The 20364-nt window shown below is 41.1% G+C and overlaps 2 protein-coding genes across 2 annotated transcripts in view; one reads left to right on the top strand and one right to left on the bottom strand.

Annotated features, from left to right (window-relative positions):
* LOC121864975 (4-hydroxyphenylpyruvate dioxygenase-like) overlaps positions 1–9859 on the top strand; it is a 33148-nt gene extending 23289 nt beyond the window's left edge. Inside the window, exons 5-11 of the mRNA XM_042364212.1 lie at positions 743–868; positions 1435–1524; positions 2569–2675; positions 3812–4004; positions 5170–5289; positions 6221–6460; positions 9721–9859. Coding sequence (XP_042220146.1) covers positions 743–868; positions 1435–1524; positions 2569–2675; positions 3812–4004; positions 5170–5289; positions 6221–6460; positions 9721–9795 — 951 coding nt within the window. The 3' untranslated portion in view covers positions 9796–9859. The remainder of the gene's footprint in view (positions 1–742; positions 869–1434; positions 1525–2568; positions 2676–3811; positions 4005–5169; positions 5290–6220; positions 6461–9720) is intronic.
* A 1953-nt stretch (positions 9860–11812) lies between these two features.
* LOC121864974 lies at positions 11813–19125 on the bottom strand. Its single transcript, XM_042364211.1, has 5 exons — positions 18692–19125; positions 17622–17692; positions 16089–16219; positions 15089–15191; positions 11813–12920 (listed from the first exon to the last, which is right to left on the bottom strand). Exons 1-5 carry the CDS (start codon positions 19113–19115, stop codon positions 12792–12794), a joined length of 858 nt encoding a protein of 285 aa, XP_042220145.1. The 5' UTR covers positions 19116–19125; the 3' UTR covers positions 11813–12791.
* Between the last annotated feature and the right edge of the window lie 1239 nt (positions 19126–20364).

The raw sequence follows: 20364 nt of genomic DNA, 5'->3' as shown, positions 1-20364 counted from the left end.
CTACCACACTCAGGCAGAACAAAGTACGTCACCATCTACCACACTCAGGTAGAACAAAGTACGTCACCATCTACCACACTGTCAGGCAGAACAAGGTACGTCACCATCTACCACACTCAGGCAGAACAAAGTCATCTACCACACTCAGACAGGACAAGGTACGTCACCATCTACCACACTGTCAGGTAGAACAAAGTACGTCACCATCTACCACACTCAGGCAGAACAAAGTACGTCACCATCTACCACACTTAGGCAGAACAAAGTACGTCACCATCTACCACACTCAGGCAGAACAAGGCACGTCACCATCTACCATACTGTCAGGTAGAACAAAGTACGTCACCATCTACCACACTCAGGCAGAACAAGGCACGTCACCATCTACCATGCTGTCAGGTAGAACAAAGTACGTCACCATCTACCACACTCAGGTAGAACAAGGTACGTCACCATCTACCACACTCAGGTAGAACAAGGTACGTCACCATCTACCACACTGTCAGGTAGAAGATCAAATATAGGAAGAAATAGACGTACAGTATTGATTTGGCGCAAAATAATTCAGTCAAAATATTCCCGCCATCATGCTTAAACTGCGCCTAGGCCTCATAATCCCTAATATATGTTAGCTTTCTTGTTTTAATGTTTAGTTATATTTTATCAATTAATGGACTGACGTAGAATGTTTTGATGTTATGAGTAGTGCTTTAAGATGAGGTAATATGCGGTTTGTTTACAGATACTATTCGTGTTGGCATCAGCTCTCAATCCCGGTAATGAGGAGATGGGGCGACACCTGGTGACACACGGCGACGGGGTTAAGGATATTGCGTTCTCAGTGGAGGACCTTGACGCGATAATGAAGGTCACACACAAGTCTCCTTCCCTCAAGTGTTGTTTACTTAATCACTTTTTTGGTATTTATTTTAACAATTATTACGAAAGATTTTTTCACCAACAAAACAATACGTCCTTTTTGCCAGAGTATTATGATATATATATATATATATATATATATATATATATATATATATATATATATATATATATATATATATATATATATATATATAACCTTTTCAGAGTAAGAAAACAAGATACAAATAGTTTAAGGTGTACAGTAGTCGAGGCCACGCAGACAGACACGACGTACCACCGTGTTGATGACAAGGCATAAAGAATTTATATTTATCTTAATCTTCATCACACACAAGTAAACTGATGCATATAAACATACTCGCTCCCTGGCTGTCCGAAATTTGTACACCTTAATCTTCTGTACACACACTGTACAGTACACCTTAATCATCTTCTGTACACACACACATATAATAACATACAGTACACATTCACAGCTAAAGAGTAAACATGATGTTTATTCTTTAGCTGTGTGAAATTAATTGCTTGGCGTTGATGAGTGTGGTGTTACAGAGAGCCAAGGAGCGTGGGGCGAAGGTGGTGAAGGAGATCTGGGAGGAGGAAGACGAGGGCGGCAGAGTGCGTTTCGCCAGGGTGCAAACGGTCAGTAACTTCAACACTGCTACAATAACTACTATCATATTTCATGTGTGTGTGACAGTATTCAGGAATCACCACAGTAAAATATTTAAGGCTGGTGACATCTGATAAATATTTTTCCATAACTCAAAGTAATTTTCGTTTATTACACTAAAGAAATCTGTAAAATACAACAAATATATAAAAATTAAGTGATTTATTTTTTATTTTTAAATATTAGCGGATTAAAATCATAACCTCATCCCAAAAATTTCAAGTCTGGCATGATAATAGACCCTAGGATTTTGTATGTGACGGGATTGTGCAAATCAGGGGTAATGCGCAATTACGTTAGGTTTTGTGAGTCTGCTGGGAGCCTCATCCTGATGTTTAATTCAGATGACATTAAGTAACTAGACTCTGACATCGTGAGTTAGTGAGAAAGTGGAAATTTTGACACGTGACCAGGCAGTGTAAGGATAGTGTGAGGACAGGGTGAGGGTAGTGTGAGGACAGGGTGAGGGTAGTGTGAGGACAGGGTGAGGATAGTGAGGACAGGGTGAGGGTAGTGTGAGGACAGGGTGAGGGTAGTGTGAGGACAGGGTGAGGTAGGGAGGACAGGGTGAGGGTAGTGAGGACAGGGTGACAGGGGTGAGGTGAGGACAGGTGTAGAGGGGTGAGGGCAGTGTGAGACAGGGTGAGGGTGAGGTGTGTGAGGACAGGGTGAGGGTGTGAGGGTAGTGTGAGGACAGGGTGAGGATAGTGTGAGGACAGGGTGAGGGTAGTGTGAGGACAGGGTGAGGATAGTGTGAGGACAGGGTGAGGGTAGTGTGAGGACAGGGTGAGGGTAGTGTGAGGACAGGGTGAGGATAGCATGAGGACAGAGTGAGGATAGCATGAGGATAGTGTGAGGACAGCATGGATGATGGCCTCAGCAACCGCCTTCACATTATGAAACTGTATTTACCTTGTGTGTGTGTGTGAGAATCTATAGACAGATAAGGTGTCCAGTACATCATTACCATTTAAAAGTATAAGTACAGTAATTACCTCACCTTCTCCCCACAGTACGGAGACACGACACACACCTTTGTGGAGCGTGGAAACTACAATGGCCTTTTCCTCCCCGGGTTCAAGAAGACTCTCATCGCTGTCGACAAAATTCTCACCAAACTGTAAGGAAAGAAACAAAAAGTTACTCGTATGCAATTAAGTCTAACGTGCATGTGTGCAGTCTATGGTGCATGTACGTACACAAACATACATTCAAGCTCGGTCACACACACACACACACACACACACACACACTGATAAGTACTGTATATATTCATAATCAATATCATAAATGGTAACTCCTTAATACTTTGTGGACATCCTGGTATATTCTCAATCTATTATATGTTAATTTATGGCCCCTTCCTTTCTATGATCCCAGTCTGATACAATGTTAAGTTACGGCCCCTGCAGGTTCTATGTCAATTTATGCCCCCTATGGTTCTATGGCTATTGTTCTATGTCAATTTATACCCCCCCTAATGTTCTATGTCAATTTATGGCCCCCCTGCTATGGTTCTATGTCAATTTGGCTATGCTATGTCAATTTATGCCATTTGCTATGGTTCTATGTCAATGCCCCCCTACTAATTGTTCTATATCAATTCCCCCCTGCTATTGTTCTATGTCAATTTATGCCCCCTGCTAATGTTCTATGTCAATTTTCTGCCTGGTCAATTGCCCCCCCTGCTAATGTTCTATGTCAATTTATGCCCCCCCTGCTAATGTTCTATGTCAATTTATGGCCCCCCTGCTATTGTTCTATGTCAATTTATGCCCCCCCTGCTATGGTTCTATGTCAATTTATGGCCCCCTGCTAATGTTCTATGTCAATTTATGGCCCCCCTGCTGCCCCCCCTGCTATTGTTCTATGTCAATTTATGCCCCCCTGCTATGGTTCTATGTCAATCCCCCCTGCTAATGTTCTATGTCAATTTATGGCCCCCTGCTATTGTTCTATGTCAATTTATGCCCCCTGCTATGGTTCTATGTCAATTTATGCCCCCTGCTAATGTTCTATGTCAATTTATATTGTTCTGCCCCCCCTGCTATGGTTCTATGTCAATTTGGCCCCCCCTGCTATTGTTCTATGTCAATTTATGCCCTGCTAATGTTCTATGTCAATTTATGCCCCCCTGCTATTGTTCTATGTCAATTTATGCCCCCTGCTATGGTTCTATGTCAATTTATGCCTAACTATGTTAATTTATGCCCCCCTGCTGGGTCCCTGCTCATTCATGGTCCATTATGAACCCAGACCGACCATCAAACTGGACTTCATCGACCACATCGTAGGGAACCAGCCTAACCTCGAGATGGAGAGCACTGCAGCCTGGTACGAGAAGCATCTTATGTTCCATCGCTTCTGGTCCGTCGACGACACCCAGGTTCACACTCAGTACTCCTCCCTGCGCTCCATTGTCGTCTCGAACTGGGAGGAAACAATCAAGGTAGGGAGGAGTTTTACCACGGGATAAATGTATTCAGTTATTAAGAGACTGGTAGGCAGACAGACAGGACAAATATCTCCAGTTAATAGGAGATAGCTAGGCAGACACAGACAGACAGATGGGACAAATATCTCCAGTTACTAGGAGACTGGTAGACAAATGGACAGACAGACAGAACAAATATCTCCAATTAATAGGAGACAGACAGACAGATAAATAGACAGTGACAGAACAGTATTTACCCATTAATCTCGCATTATCGCTATTATCTAAGAACTTAAATGTAAATGAATTTAAGTAATGGTGTATTTTGTTACATTTTAAGGAGAGTAAGAGGTCTATTTCTTGTAGCTTGTTGAGGGATAATGTATGCATAAGATAACTGTGTCTGCTTGATGTATTTTAAGCTTTTGTTGTAGTTTTGAATACAATTAAGTGATTTATTTTAGTCATTTATTGTAGTTTTATCTCATTATTAGCGTTGTCATTTACCGTAAGTAATTTCACCATGACGATAACGTTAGCCATATCTTTAACCTGAAGTAGAGACCTTGATCTTAACCCTGAATTTATCCCTGCGTTGAAGCAACCAATGGCCTCCCCTCACCTGCCTTTAACCTCTATCTTAACCTACACCTTCCTGTATTTCCTCTAAATTTTACCCACGATCATACCCCCACATGCTCACACCTACACCTATTTCTCATATATTTTACCCACAATCACTAGGGTGGATCCAGAGGGGTCCTAGGGGTCCAGGCCCCCCTTTTCAGTAGAAAATTCCAATACTTTTTCTTTAGTGTAGTATTGTACTCAGGCATTTTTGTATAGTAAAAAGTAATTATTATTGACCTCAGAATATCTCCTAAGCTCAAGTGCATATAGCTTAAAATTGGCTTCAAAATGCCATGATATTGGTCAGATTTCAAAACATTTTCTGGGGGGGGGGGACTTACAGCATTCCCCCAAAACCCCCCGAGCTGGGTGTGCTCGCTCTGCTCACCATGTTCCCCACCCAAAACTTCTTGGACAACCCCCCCCACCTTTGATATTCCTGGATCTGCCCCTGAATCATGCCCACACATGTCCAAACCTACACCTATTTCTTTATATATTTTACCTACAATCATACGCACACGTTCCCTAACCGGTGTCTTCCTTACAGATGCCCATCAACGAGCCAGCGCCTGGTAAGAAGAAGAGTCAGATCCAGGAGTATGTGGACTACTATGGCGGGGCGGGTGTCCAGCACATAGCTCTCAACACCCAAGACATCATCCAGGAGGTGAGTGGCGAGGGGATGGGGGGGGTTCTTAGAGGGGGGTAATGACATCATATAAGCAGTGAGTGGCAGAGGGGAGGGTCTTAGTGGGGTAATGATGTCATACAAGCAGTCAAATGGGCCTAACCTAACTTAACTTCATCAAACCTAACCAAACCTGATCTAATTATTGGGATTGGGGCTCAGTCCTGATTCCAATGGCCCCATAGCTTAATGGAGTGGTTAGGATGGGGCCCAGTAGGACTTTCGACTTGCAGCCATCAATAGACACTAACTCTGTATATTGTAAAATTCCTGATAGATAGGTAGATAGACAGTCAGATTCTAGATAGACAGATCAGGTGCATACACAATATACAAAAGACAATACAGGTAGCTATGCAAATAATGTACAATGACAGTGTTGATATACAAACAATGGTAAATACTAAGTAGGTTCCACCAAGGACAAACCAACAGAGCCAACATATGATTATTTCCTGAACCTACTCTTAATTTTTGTCCATTATAAAACAATATATATAATCCTGTGTCTGTAAGTATTGCCTGGAACACAAGAGATGATAGGCCCAGAGAAGATATGGATGATCCGTGATAAATATAACAACAAGATAAAGGATAAACAAGCATGGGTGATAATGTGTGATTTCTTAGGACTGCAAATGTGTAATTAAAAAAAAAAGGATACCGGGTAATTTATAGGAACACTGAAACTCTCTCTTGTATTAAATTCAGTCTGACTCCCATAAAAGAAAAAATCAATACAAAATACAGATAAATAAGCAAATCCATAATCAAAACTAAAAAAAAAAATATATATATCACTAACAATTAAAATATCTTTCTGTAGTTCCACCCACCATTACAAGTAATTTGGAAACAAGAATACAAAAAAGAGTTAAACAAACTATATCCTCTAATCCCCTCTCAACAGGTTCAGAAACTACGAGAACGGGGGGTAGAGTTCTTGGTGGTGCCCGATACATATTACGACCAGCTGAGGGAGAAACTCAAGTCCTCAAAGGTGAGGATAGCAGAGGACATGGACGTACTGCAGAAAGAGAAGATCTTGGTAGACTACGATGATAATGGTTACCTCCTGCAGATCTTTACCAAGAACATGCAGGATCGACCCACTGTCTTCCTTGAGGTCATCCAGAGACGCAACTTTTCTGTAAGTCTGCCATATTCTAAGTCAGTCAGCCATAGTGCAAGTCGGGCATAGTGTAAGTCGGGCATAGTGTAAGTCGACATCCACCACACACAACCTGCATGATCTTACAACACCCACCACGCACCCCCATGATCTTACTACTACTTTGCCGTCACTTGGAATCGAGTATGATGATCGTCCAGCTAGTTTTGGCTAGTTTTGAGGCGACTAAAGAGGCCGATACGGGACCCGCAAGGTCATCCACATTCGTGCACATGTGGGGAGCTACATCTAGTGCAGGAGGGGCGGTGCCAGTGTCTTTCCGACGTTGACGCTTGTCTGCCTTCGTTTGCAGTCGGGCTAACTCAAAAGTATTGACACCTTCTCGTGTGGTGCTCCTCCAAGCATTAGGATGTGGACTAATCGACTCCCAGGTTAGGGGGTCGGTTTGGCACTTTTTCAGGTTTGTCTTAAGACTATCCTTATACCTTTTCAGTTGCCCTCCGGCGTTACGTTTACTATTCGTTAGGTGACTGTAAAGTAGCTGCTTTGGCAGTCTACTGTCGTCCATGCGGGTAACATGGCCAGTACAGCGTAGCTATTCATTGATAATGGTAGCCTCGATGCTCCTACAGTTGGTGTCAGCAAGAATAATGGCATTTGTTCTCTCGTCTTACTAGCAAACTCGGAGGATGGAACGTAGACTACATTGGTAAAAGTTTTCAAGAGCCTTGAGGTGCTTCCTGTATGTGACCCATGTCTCACTGCCACATAGCAGGGTGGGGAAGACCACTGCTCGATATACATGCAGCTTTGTAGATAATTTCAGCTCCCTACAGCTGAAGCCACGGTTTCGGAGTCCCCCAGAGGCTTGAGATGCACATCTGATCCGGTGCTGAAACTCTTAATTGATATCTGCGGTGGTGGACAGGTGGGAGCTGAGATACCGAAAGTGGGCAACATAGAGAGGGTAGTACCGTTAAGCTGGATGGATGGTGGAGGTGTGTCTGAACCTGGGGCAGGTTGAAAGAGAATCTGAGTCTTATGTACATTCACCTCAAGGCCGAAGTGCGCATACGCATCTGCGTAGGTGTTTAGGATCTGCTGTAGGTTGTGTTCAGTGTGAGCAACACGGGTGAGGTTGTCTGCATACTGAAGTTCAGTAATGGAAGCTGTCGACATAGGACTTTGGGGGGTATAGGGGTTTTGATGATGATGAGAGGTATGATGAACTGGATGATGGCTGTGCACGAGTTGATTTATGTGGTGAGGCAGGAGAGCAGGCTGCAATCACACATCTTGGCTCTCCCTTTTCCTGATCCAGTGGTGCAAGTGTTGCAACGACTGGGGAGAGGGAGAGTCACAATGGACTGCCAATAGCCGTTTGTTGGGTTTCGCCTTAGTAGCATGTCCATCAGGCATTGCCTTCGTCCGCCGGTGTAATTGTTGGGTTTCCACGGTGGTCACCTCTTCTGCCTATACCGCCGTTGGGGTTTTGTTGGAGCTCTGTAACCATGTCTGCCTGATGCGGGGTACCACTGCAGATTTTTCATTCGGGGTTTACTCCAGTAGCCTTATAACTACCAAGGTTAATCCGCAAGGCAGCGGGGCAATGGCTGGTAGGCGCCAGAACGTGTCCACATGCCAGTGGGCCTATGCGTCGTCCCTCTGGGGCCCACTGCTACTCCAAGATCCCCTGCTGATCTAGCCTGGGCCCATGAGGCACCCAGTTACTGTGTGTTGCCATGAAGAGGCACAGCAGGAGTCTTGGCGGTGAAGAGGCTGTATACTGGTAGGGGAAGACTTATGCAAGTTTCTTCCCTGTTCACCATGAGGCTAGCCAGCGGCAGTTGCTGAAAGCGAGAGGGAGTAACCAGTGCTTGCACCCTAACACTAACATAGTGCTGCCACACTAGACACATTACAGCACCCAGTGTGCAATACACACACACACTCTCATGATCTTACAACACCCACCACACACTACCATGATCACACAACACCCACCACACACTACCATGATCACACAACACCCACCACACACTACCATGATCACACAACACCCACCACACACTACCATGATCACACAACACCCACCACACACCTCCCATGATCACACACCTACCATGATCACACAACACCCACCACACACTACCATGATCACTCAACACCCACCACACACTACCATGATCACTCAACACCTACCACACCTCCCATGATCACACAACACCCACCACACACTACCATGATCACCAACACCCACCACACACTACCATGATCACACAACACCCACACACATCCCATGATCACACACCTACCATGATCACACAACACCCACCACACACACTCCCATGATCACACACCTCCCATGATCACACAACATCCACCACACACTCCCATGATCACACACACATCCCACCACACACCTCCCATGATCACACAACACCCACCACACATCACACAACACCCACCACACACCTCCCATGATCACACACCTACCATGATCACACAACACCCACCACACACCTCCCATGATCACACAACACCCACCACACACCTACCATGATCACACAACACCCACCACACACCTCCCATGATCACACAACACCCACCACACACTACCATGATCACACAACACCCACCACACACCTACCATGATCACACAACACCCACCACACACCACCATCTCCTCTCAATCATTTTCAGTCTTTGGGTCTTTCCTCAAGATTGAACTCCCAAACTACCACCATTACCACCACCATCTTCTACTACTGCTCACTGACACCCTATGTGGGTTTTGTTTCAGCCACGCCACAGGCAGATCCGTCCATGAACACAAGTTGGGACATTGGAAGTGAAATAAAGAAGTTAATGTTTGATCGACTGGGTTTTTTTTTGTCTCTTTTATGTGGAAATGTGATAGAGGAAAGACATTACTTTTATCAGTCCACTTTAATGTTTATCAGTCTGTGTCTATCAGTCTATGTCTATCTTTTACCAGTCTACCTTAATCTATCTTTTTGTCTACCTTAACCCTTAAGCTCCAGGTTAGGGTGCCGCTGGCAGTAAACCCCCCCGACACACGTTGGATAAATCGAGAAAAAAAAAAGGGCAGGAAAATAGGTGGACGTGATGGAACGTCATCCAGGGCCTAAGGGTCAGTAATCTATCTTTTTAACCACAAGTAAAACCTCTACCAAACACTCCAGCCACTGGCTACCTCCACTCACTTAGATGTTTAACACCTGAATTAATATATTTATGTATATTTTTACTTACAGGGATTTGGTGCTGGAAATTTCAAGGCTCTCTTTGAAGCCATTGAATTGGACCAGGCAGCACGAGGTAACCTGTAAGAAGAACCACTTAAGACTGTCAACAACTACCATGATATCTCACCCTGGCTCTCACACCACTACCAGCCAGCAACCTTCCCCCTGCCTCATACCACCACCTGCCAGCAACCTCCCCCTGGCTATCACACCACCTCCTGCCAGCAACCTACCCCTGGCTATCACACCACCTCCTGCCAGCAACCTCCCCCTGGCTTATCACACCACCTCAAGCCAGCAACCTCCATCTGGCTCTCACACCAATGCCCTCCAGCAACCTCCCCCTGGCTTATCACACCACCTCAAGCCAGCAACCTCCATCTGGCTCTCACACCAATGCCCGCCAGCAACCTACCCCTGGCTCTCACACCAATGCCCACCAGCAACCTCCCCCTGGCTCTCACACCAATGCCCGCCAGCAACCTCCCCCTGGCTCTCACACCAATGCCCGCCAGCAACCTTCCCCTGGCTCTCACACCAATGCCCGCCAGCAACCTCCTCCTGGCTCTCCACGCCTGCATAAAACACCGGACAAAACTGTTCACTCCCTGTTTTTCAAAGGCAGCTAATCTAACTACTAAACTAGCATCTTCTGTAAGCACTGTCTAGTGAACTATAGGTACAAAAAAACTTATAAAAAAAGACATGGTCAACCTCTTCAAACACTACAGTATGAGGGCCTGAGCTTCCACCATTTATGAGGGCCACTACTGTGCCAGTAACAATTCCTTTTACACTCATACTTATTACCATTGGTAGCGTGACAATAGGAGGCTCGTGGGTAGATGTAATGATAGTATCAAGCGATAGGGAAGAAATAACGGTAAATACTGTAGGTAAATAATAGACACAATTATACAAATACAAAGTTTATTTAAACATGAATATGAAATTAGGAGAAAGAATTTATTTGTACCAACAGACGAAATCTAGTACTAGGCCCTCAGGCTCAACATACTCACACCACTACTGGGTGGACATACTCAATAACACTTCCAACCTTACTGGGTGGACATACTCAATAACACAACTATTATAGTCACTAAGCACCATAAAGACCAGGGCAACTGCCACTACAATACTCAGTCGTCAGGGGTGATACTCAAGCAACAGCCATGGGGTCCAGCCACCATGGAGTACTTTCCGACGAACTCTGAAGATCCCAGTGGATTAATTCCACCACACAAATAGCCCTACTGAGTTAGACACTCATCCAACAATGATGGGGGCTGGTAGTGGTGTGTGGCGGGGTGATCCGGGGTCACCTCGCAGACCGAGCGTTAGGGCCAGACGAGCCAGCTATGGGGGCTATAGGTAGTCTGAAGTGTCTGACGGCCAGGTCTCACGAAGGTAACTGATCCTACTGGACCTCGGACATCTCCCCAGACATAATGGATACAACATCCACGCTACAGACACGGCTTAGGCTGCGTTAGGGACCTGTATGGATGAAGGGACGGGCACTCACTAACTGTGACAACATCACGTTTCAGGGGACGTTAAAGACGTAAATATGACTTCACTCAGAGCATATCAACTACGTTGCTGTAACACTTGCACAATCAACTATTAATTGGGTCAAATCACTTAAAGAAGGGCGAATTACAACACAGAGTGGAATGGCATACCTGTATGGATGAAGGGACGGGCACTCACTAACGGTAGAAATGCCCGCGGCGCCCTCACTCAAACCAGACCAGGGAGTCCACCTACTTCTATTCCGATGAATTAATTTACTGTACACTCTGACGTTGAAACTGAGACTATGAACTCATTTTCATTCCCTACTATTATCTTCACTAACAATGCTCTGACTCAGCTATCAAAAGCAAAATTAAATTGATTACAAAGGGTTGGATGGCAACAGGTCCCAGCATACAGCGTCTGCTACTAAATCCGTGGATTATATTCAAAGTTCCCACTAAACAAAGACGGGGAAACAGAGAAAACGGGGGACGTTTCCACTGGGGGACTCGGAAGGTTTTGTGGACGTTTGAGCGTAATATGAATCCTTAAGGTTTTCAGGTGGTTGTGTTATATATAATGTATAGAGTTCACTCCTTTTTTATTGTTACATGTACTGTAGTGCCAAACTATTTCCAGGTGATATTCTTTATGGTGAAGTTTCTGATGTGCATATTCGAATGTCTTTGTTTGATGAGGCATTAAAAGTTGTATACTTGTTGTTTTGTTTGTACAGTTGTCCGTTGTAGTGATACTAGTTGACAGAATAGTATATACAGTAATACTGCTGTTGATGCTCATTATGTAGAATATTTTGTATTATTTGATAAGGGATAAGGCAAAATTAATAATCACAACAATAAAAATGTGTTTTAAGTTTACCCCTGCTTTATATAAATATATGTAACGACACCCATAAAACAGTGATGTCCAAAAACAAACGTAAAATTGAAGCTGCGACAGTCATCACCATTGTGCTGTATAAGTGATAATGCCTATGTCCTGCCTTCTGTAATATTCATTGGAAAGGAAACCTATTTTGGAAATTCATAATAAAACATAAAATCCTCCATATATATACTGTATACCATATATATAAATTTAATTAAAAATGAAAGTGTGATGGAACATACATTAAAAACCTTAATTAAAGCTTAAATATATTATACTGAGCTGTGCTTTATTGGGCTTAGATCTAACCAGAGTTTCTTAGCTTTAAATACAACAGATTAATTCTCAACCAGTCATGTCTAAAATCCCAGCCTATAGTGTGCCAAGGGTGTATAATATTGTACTTAATAAACAGGAAATGAATAGTGTATCACTAAATATTAACATCAATGGCAATAAAACTCCTCCATTAACAAACTGGGGCCTTGTTAACTAAACAGGCTTTCTTGTTCAGTATACAAGCTAACTCCTAATACAGTACAGGTACTGCATATAACCTGAGTAACATGTCAAACTTGTGTACTGTATAACCATATTTTATGAGGTGTGTTAAAGTTGATTACAGCACAGGTACCTGTACATATAAATGTGACTAGTATCACTTATCAAATCTTGACTCTCTTAACTCCCTTCTTGTAGTCATCTTCTGAAAGGTCATAACCCCAGTGTAAGAGAGTCTGACGCACCACCGGTGAAACCGCAGGATTGTCAAAAGCACAACCTGATCGCACAATCTGAAAGAGCAGAGAAAAATGAAATTGAACAATACAGTATTTACACAGCTTTTTAAAACATTTTCATATATTTCTTCCATTATTCATTAACTCTATGAAAACTTAGAGGTTTATCTCTTATTATGAGCAACTGAAGTGAATACATTAGGCACATGACTGCAGTTTTACATTTTACTTTACTCAAATTTTAATCACAAATTTCATTTTCCTGTGATTTACCTAAAATTAAACACTGAAAAAAGCTTTATAGTGGCACTTTCCAGAGAAAGTTCTCCATAATCACCTGATTAGTAACTCCTTTGCCTGCCATACAGGGTACAGTATATCTGGACTATCAAGTTATTCAAGCTGAGAGTTCACAAGGAGTGATTGGATTGCACTGTACTGTACTGTGTTAGACAATTGTCCTACCAACCATTGCATATTCCAAAGGGAACTGGAGACATATATTTGCATGAGGAAAAATCTGGTTAAAAATGTACAGTACCGTATTTGAAAATATTTCCTGTTGTTATAAGAAAGCTCTGATAAATACATACCTTTACAGATGGGTACAGTAAAATTAATTTCTAAATGGATCATCGCAACTTCTGTTGTCTTAGTAGGGTTGTAAAAATCCTTCATATGTTGTGCCATATTATTTAACACAAAATTGTAAATATACTTTTTGATTGTGCATACAGGATACTTTCAATTAAAGTACCAATGATTAAAATCCTGTACAGAACAATACAGCAAAATCTTTATGCATGAAGTTTCAATAAATCAGTTGTCTGGCCTCCCACTGTACACATCTACACATGATAATCTGTTTTTTTGTTAGAGTTAATAATAAACACAAACACTTTTTATAACTTGGCACTAGTTTGGACAGACCCAAGAATGTATACAATAAAGCTTGCAGGGTTTTCCCAGCATTAAAAACTGCTTTAAAAAGAAAAGAAAAAGTAAGACATGGGAAGTAATGAGTTATGTTTCTGCATAACTCAGTTTCTCCACTCATACAACCACTCCCTGCTTAACAATATTGTGAACCAGGTTTGTAGAAGGAACTTCCTCATCAGTTGCCCTTGTACTGTCTAAAAGGGAATAGGTTGTGTAATGGAGAAGACAAGCTGTGAAAAATCATGCCTCATATCTTAGGGGGACAAATAGTTACCTCTACCCTCTCTTTTCTGAGTGATGAGTGATGGTTGTTATGGAAGAGTAAGGTCTTTAGAACTGCCTCCACTAATGCACTGCCATGGGGTTAACTGGGAAATCCCTGCAACCTTTAGCAAGTAAATTTATGGGTCACTCCTCTCTGATTCTATTTTAACAACAAATAAAAGGCTCAAGAAGAGAACAAACATGTTCCTTTGCCAAAAACTAAAGATATCTGAAGTAGGATGCTTTGTAGTGATGGAAGCTGAATGACACAGTATAAGTACTCTGTGGCAAAGAGCTCCACAATTTGCAATTTGGGGAAATAAGTAAATCTTGATAGGTAGATGTTCTGCAACATGGACTATCAACAGGAAAGGTAAGGGCCCGTCATATGCAATAGAGGGTGAATGACAGCACTAGTGAGTGAAGCACTTCAGAGTTGACCAGTGAATGTGGAAGGATCAATAAAATAAGGAAAGCACTTTCAGTATCAAGTCCTCATTCCTTCAATCCCTTGCCATGAAATTATTAATTGAAGACTTTCTCTAAACTCTATCACCTCACTTAGCAGAGTAAATTTTGATTTCAGTCTCCTTATAGCTGTGTAATGTACAGATCCTTTCAATTAATACTTAAACACAAGATAACATAATTACAGATCATCAGGCTCCTTCAAGTTACAGTTCTGTTCTGAAGATAATCATCTCCAGAATCAGAATACAATGGCTGGTCCATCTGTTTTAAATTCAACACCTGTATACTGTACTGATTCAATACTGTACACCTAGATAATACTGAAGAGCAAGCAAGAGAGCAGTTGGGTTCTTTTCTGTATGTTGTTGTCTCTTTCCAACCACAGGATAATTTAGTTTTCTACAGGTTTTCATGAAGACAAAAGGTCACTATGTGGATATTGGGTAGACCAGCTGGCATCAGTTAAAATAAAAGCTGTTGTTTGGAATAAAAAAAATCATCAGTGGGAGAACAATGAACAAACAATATCAGTTTTATTATCAGCCCACCTTAGTGACAAGATTCTGACGCCATCTTCCTTTATTCCCAGCACATCTCTGCCATCGGCCTATTTGCCTTTCATCATCTTCTGAACGACGACCACGATAGAACCTTCAAGGGCAAAGAAAGACATGGCACTCCTTATTATTTCAAAATCAAGATCTACTCTTAGATGAATATATACGAAGAACATGAAACTGTCATACACGTAACTTATATGTTGTCATATACTGTACAGTAATAAGGAGCATATGTGGGTGAAGAATGTACTGTAAGTGGTTGTGAGTCAAATAAGTGAATAAAGGCATTAATTACTATGGTATAAATGAGCAAAGGATCCCATAACCTCTGACTCATTTAACCCTAAAATCATCAAGAAAGAACCTTCTCTCCCCAGGGGCAAGATACCTTTGTAACACTGTATCATACTCTTAGTGCAGCCAGCTAGACAGAAAATTACTTTAACCTTTGACTTAGTCATCCTTAAATTTATAAAAGAAAGGTACCAATACAATATCATGGTCATTGGTGTCTGGGATTTGAAATATTGATTCAAAATAAAAAGTTCTAGCTTCAGCAATGACTCCATGATCAATAGAAAGCTTTCTTCTGTGGAGAAGTGTATCTATGAAGTACTGTACCATGTTTACCAGAGTGGACTAAGGGGGTGATTTTAATGCAAAGGCAGGGCAGGGAGAGAAGCACCAGAAATAGGACCTCAAGGATTGGTAAAGAAAAATAAGAGAGAGCTCTTATTTGGCATTTGTAAACAAAACTAGATGATAATTACACCTTCAAGACTTCAACATTACCCAAGACATCTTCATACATGGATCTCACCTGAGGATAATGGAAATACAAGACCAGCCCCTTTCCAGCCCTTAAAACTTTTGCTAAATGACCCACTCCCCATTGTCACTATGTGTTATAGTGATCTGCAATCTGTCAGTACTGTATCAATGTATTTCCAGATTTGTCTACACTGTTGACACACAAATATTAACCCACCTGCAGTACCACATGAACCAGCCATATGGGTCTTGCTTGTGCATCCAGCCACTTTGTTCCCACATCTCCAGAGACCCTCCACATTTGGCACCATATTTGTTCACTTTTCCATCATAAATTTTAGATGCAATCTGTTGACAATAAAGAAAGAGTCGATGAAATTCTACAAGATTGGTCAATAGGAAGAACATGAGTGTAGTATACAAGAAGCCTGCATGGAGGTATTGTTTTTGTCCTTCTATACACATGAAGGTATAAGCCTCTAAAATGATAGGTCAATGGACAGTAAAAATGGAGAACTGACCAAATTTTTTTATTTCATAATAAGGGAATTCTAACCAGACAGTTCTCATACTATGGGCAGCGTACTCGGGGTTTCATGTCCTCAAACAACTCTTTATTACATCAGCCAAGGTTGATTTGTGATCAATTTTAGATGTACAGAACTGATTATGATTCACTCATCACACTACTGGCCATAAATGCGAGAGATTTATTGCAACAGCTGCTCTCTGAAAGCTGGTGAATTATTTCTACCCAATCAGCCAACTTGATTCCAGGTCATTGTGCAGTTCTGAATTCAGTTCCAGCCGACTAATCACAGAGATAAGGGAGGAGGGTGGGCATTCAATTTGCCTGGCTACAGGATCAACACCTCATTTCCAGCATACACCCTTACTCCATAATCAAGAGCCACATATGAAAAAGGGAGATGATGCTACTGAAGTTCCAAGGATTGGCTAGAGATGCACCATCTCGGAGAGTTGACCTATTGGTATCAAAATATCAGAAGGTTAGAGACTTCCTTACTCTCCTCCCCCTCTTCAGGTGTTATTCTGGAACCTCCAGGGCCCCAAGCATCAGTGTTTCCTTTGCTACTAAAGTGATGTAGGGGTAATTATGGTGGTGTGTGAGAATGACAGTTGCAACAATATAATGATAATGCAGTACTGAAATGTGAATAATAATATGCTTTGTAAGTGTGTAAAGGACTGAACAGTCATGCACCAAGCATAGGAGGGAAATTTTTCACGAAAATGGAAAACTTGTTGACTCATAACATTTTCTCTAAATTCATTACACAAACAGTTACTTTAGAAAAGGAATCAGATAAATCAAAAAAAAATACTCATATACTGTATAGATATCAGCATTTTATCCCATTATACTCAAAAGCATTGTAAATATTGTATACCATACCATATATTGTAAATATTCATTGAGAAATAAAAAAAGGAAAAAACAAACAATAAGTAATATAACAGAAATTAAACATACGGTAGTAAGCCGAGTAAAATATGATGCCTCCGATAGAGGATTTAGGGCCATATTGCCCTCTAGGAGTGAAGAGGTTAAGGTTCTATGAGCAGTAATTGTTTTACAGTATAAACGTCAATATATGAGTACAGTACTTTCTTTCATGCTCTATGTTGTACACAATTTGACAATACCTTTACTGTACTGTACAATCCAACTCCTGCTCAAAAGATTCAGAAAAACAAGATCAAACTTTAGTATAATTAAATGTCTTACCTGCTTGTTGATATTAAGACCTTCTAACCAATCTTTGGGCAGCTCCTTCCACACCCCTGAGTATGATTCCCCTGCAAAATAAAGTGTTATTATACAGTACAGTAGTGCTTGGGAAAACAGACGAATGATAATTTTCATCCAATATAATTTGCTGCTACAAAATATAATCTTTGAGATGTAATGAAGGAGTACTTGATCTTGATTGCACTGACGTACACTATATTAGTATTTAGGACCAAAAATTCACACAAACAATATACAGTAGTGCTCATTGCTCATTCTCGTCATTTTACAGAATTTGGTATTTAATGGACATAAAAACCATGTGGATAACTTTTTGTTTGAGAATAGATTTGTGGGTTCCTTTCAGAGATAAATTCTATTTGTTTTTAAATTATAATACTGTAGAAGATAACTATTATTTTAGGTTAGGTTAGGTAGGTTAGTTTGGAATATTTTATGAACATATATTATATAATGTATGGCACTTCCTGAATGTTAGCTGCTGTAAGGAGTTTCTGGTGAAACCAATCACCAAGATTGGGAATATTCATTGATAAATTAACCAATGTAACTTACCATATCAAAATAGTTGTCATCTTCTATAAAAAAAATACTGTACATTAGCAGTTTTATGCTCATTAACAAGATTGTCAGGGACGATCATGATGTTGGAAAGTTTGGTCAATTTGTAGCTTCGACCAATCACGGGTCTCGAGTTGAGCAATGTGTTTTTACAATGGTTTAGACAATTTTAAGGCACTTTTCTTCTTTGACACTTCCCTCACAAATAACCTAAAATTACCTAACCTAACCTCCTAATGGGGGGGGGGGGGACCTGCCCCCTGGATCCCCTGGTATATTTAAGTCATTTGCGAGGGAAATGTCATAGAAGAATAATGTCAAAACTACAAATTGACCAAAAGTTTTATCTTCTACAGAAATATTTCGAGTTCCTTGTTAAACAATATTATGCCGTCAAGTATTACCCATATTCACACCTGTGACAATCAGAGAAGCATGTAATATCTGAAGATCACAAAATTAATCCATTCGCCATCTACACTTACCAGTTATGCTGGACTTAATGGGCCGGAAGTATGTTCCACCAAAACTGCCAGCTTGCAGCACCTCCTTGGGGGTCAAGTTAGGCAGGAATTCTGGTTCATCATCAAACACTAACTCCCCTCTCGTGTTGCGTGTTGGCTCAGAGGCCGTGAGTGTGAAGGGTCCACCACAGTCTGTCTCCACTATTACTTCCTCTGACAACTTCTGAGATTTCTGCTGCTCGACTTTAGGAGGCTTTCCTTCCTCACTCACCATTTTACTGCTAGAGGCTTTCTCCTTTCCATTCTTTTTCTTTGTTTTCGATCCACGTAAGTCACTTGTAGGTTCTTCTGCCCCACGTTTGCGAGCCATACCAGAAATAGAATAGAATGTCCCCTTGGGTACCTGCAGCAAGTTTCGTGTTAGCCACCAAGTTTGACAAGGCATTTGTTCGCAATTAATGGTAAATTATATTGCCCTTCTTTTCACAATTATGTGCTAATCAATGATATGAAAAATAATGTGTAGCTATAAAATACTTATTTTGATTAAAATAAAATTATTTTAATAAAAAATAAAACCTTTTCCTACAAAAGTTATGTATTACTGAAGACAAAACCGTATTCTCACCCTTACAATCAGACAAGTCAGTTAGTGTTATGTAAAGTACATCTGCTATATATTGTAAAATAAACGAAAATCAATGTATCAAGGATTGAGAATATTTACAATTCATATTACTAAAAATATTTAAAATCATATTATAAATATAAAAATATATTAAACGCAGAGAAAAATAATAAAAATACATATTATGTAACTCACAGACAGAGTATATATAATGTTAAAATATACGACGAACATTACAAGAAAGATACGTGTTGCATATATGATCATCTTTGACTTCAAGTTCAATTGTTTATTCCTTGATATCTTTGACTGTTGAGTTTTATTGCAACATATATTATTCCTTTTATCCATGTAATGCGGTTGGCCTTAACCAAGACGGAGCAACTTTACATCCACTACTGTCATACATTAGTAAGACACAATTACATAAGAACATACATACGTACCTTGGTTAGGTTAGGTTAATGGACGCAACAGAGCAAATATCCAGGTAGACCTCATACTATAGTAGCACCAGCTGGGTAGACTGCATATTATAGTAGCACCCACCGTTCTTATTACACATGTCAGGTTTTGCTCAGGAGAGGTGAGTAAATGTCTTTGAGGATTACCTAAAATGAGCAGTAAGTTTGGGTTATTTGGGTGTATTTCTTGACCAAGGGGACTTACTTATTGTCGGGTGTATCTACAGATCCCCAAACTGTAGCCTACTAAATCAAAGACACTTAGAGCCGTAATAGACAACGCAGCGATGCTCAACCCTGGCCACCACCTTATCATGGGGTACTTTAACTATGGTGACATCAACTGGAGACACGAGTTCATGCCAAATGACTTGAATAACCCTGCTACTCTTTTTGTAAAATCTCTGAGAGATAATTTTCTGTTCCAACATGTTAAAGACCCGACACATTATAGAGGGGAGTAAACACCCAAGCCACTAGACCTCATAACAAAGACGGTATGGTGGCCAAACTGGAACATCTAGCCCCAGTTACCATATAGTGTTGTCATTCAGATTTAACTGTTACCTAGTTCATGATAAAGCCAGGCCAAGGTGCAAATA

The sequence above is a fragment of the Homarus americanus genome, unplaced genomic scaffold, assembly GCF_018991925.1.
Source record: "Homarus americanus isolate GMGI-L3 unplaced genomic scaffold, GMGI_Hamer_2.0 scaffold2539, whole genome shotgun sequence".
NCBI lineage: Eukaryota > Metazoa > Arthropoda > Malacostraca > Decapoda > Nephropidae > Homarus > Homarus americanus.
This window is presented reverse-complemented; position numbering and strand designations above follow the sequence as displayed.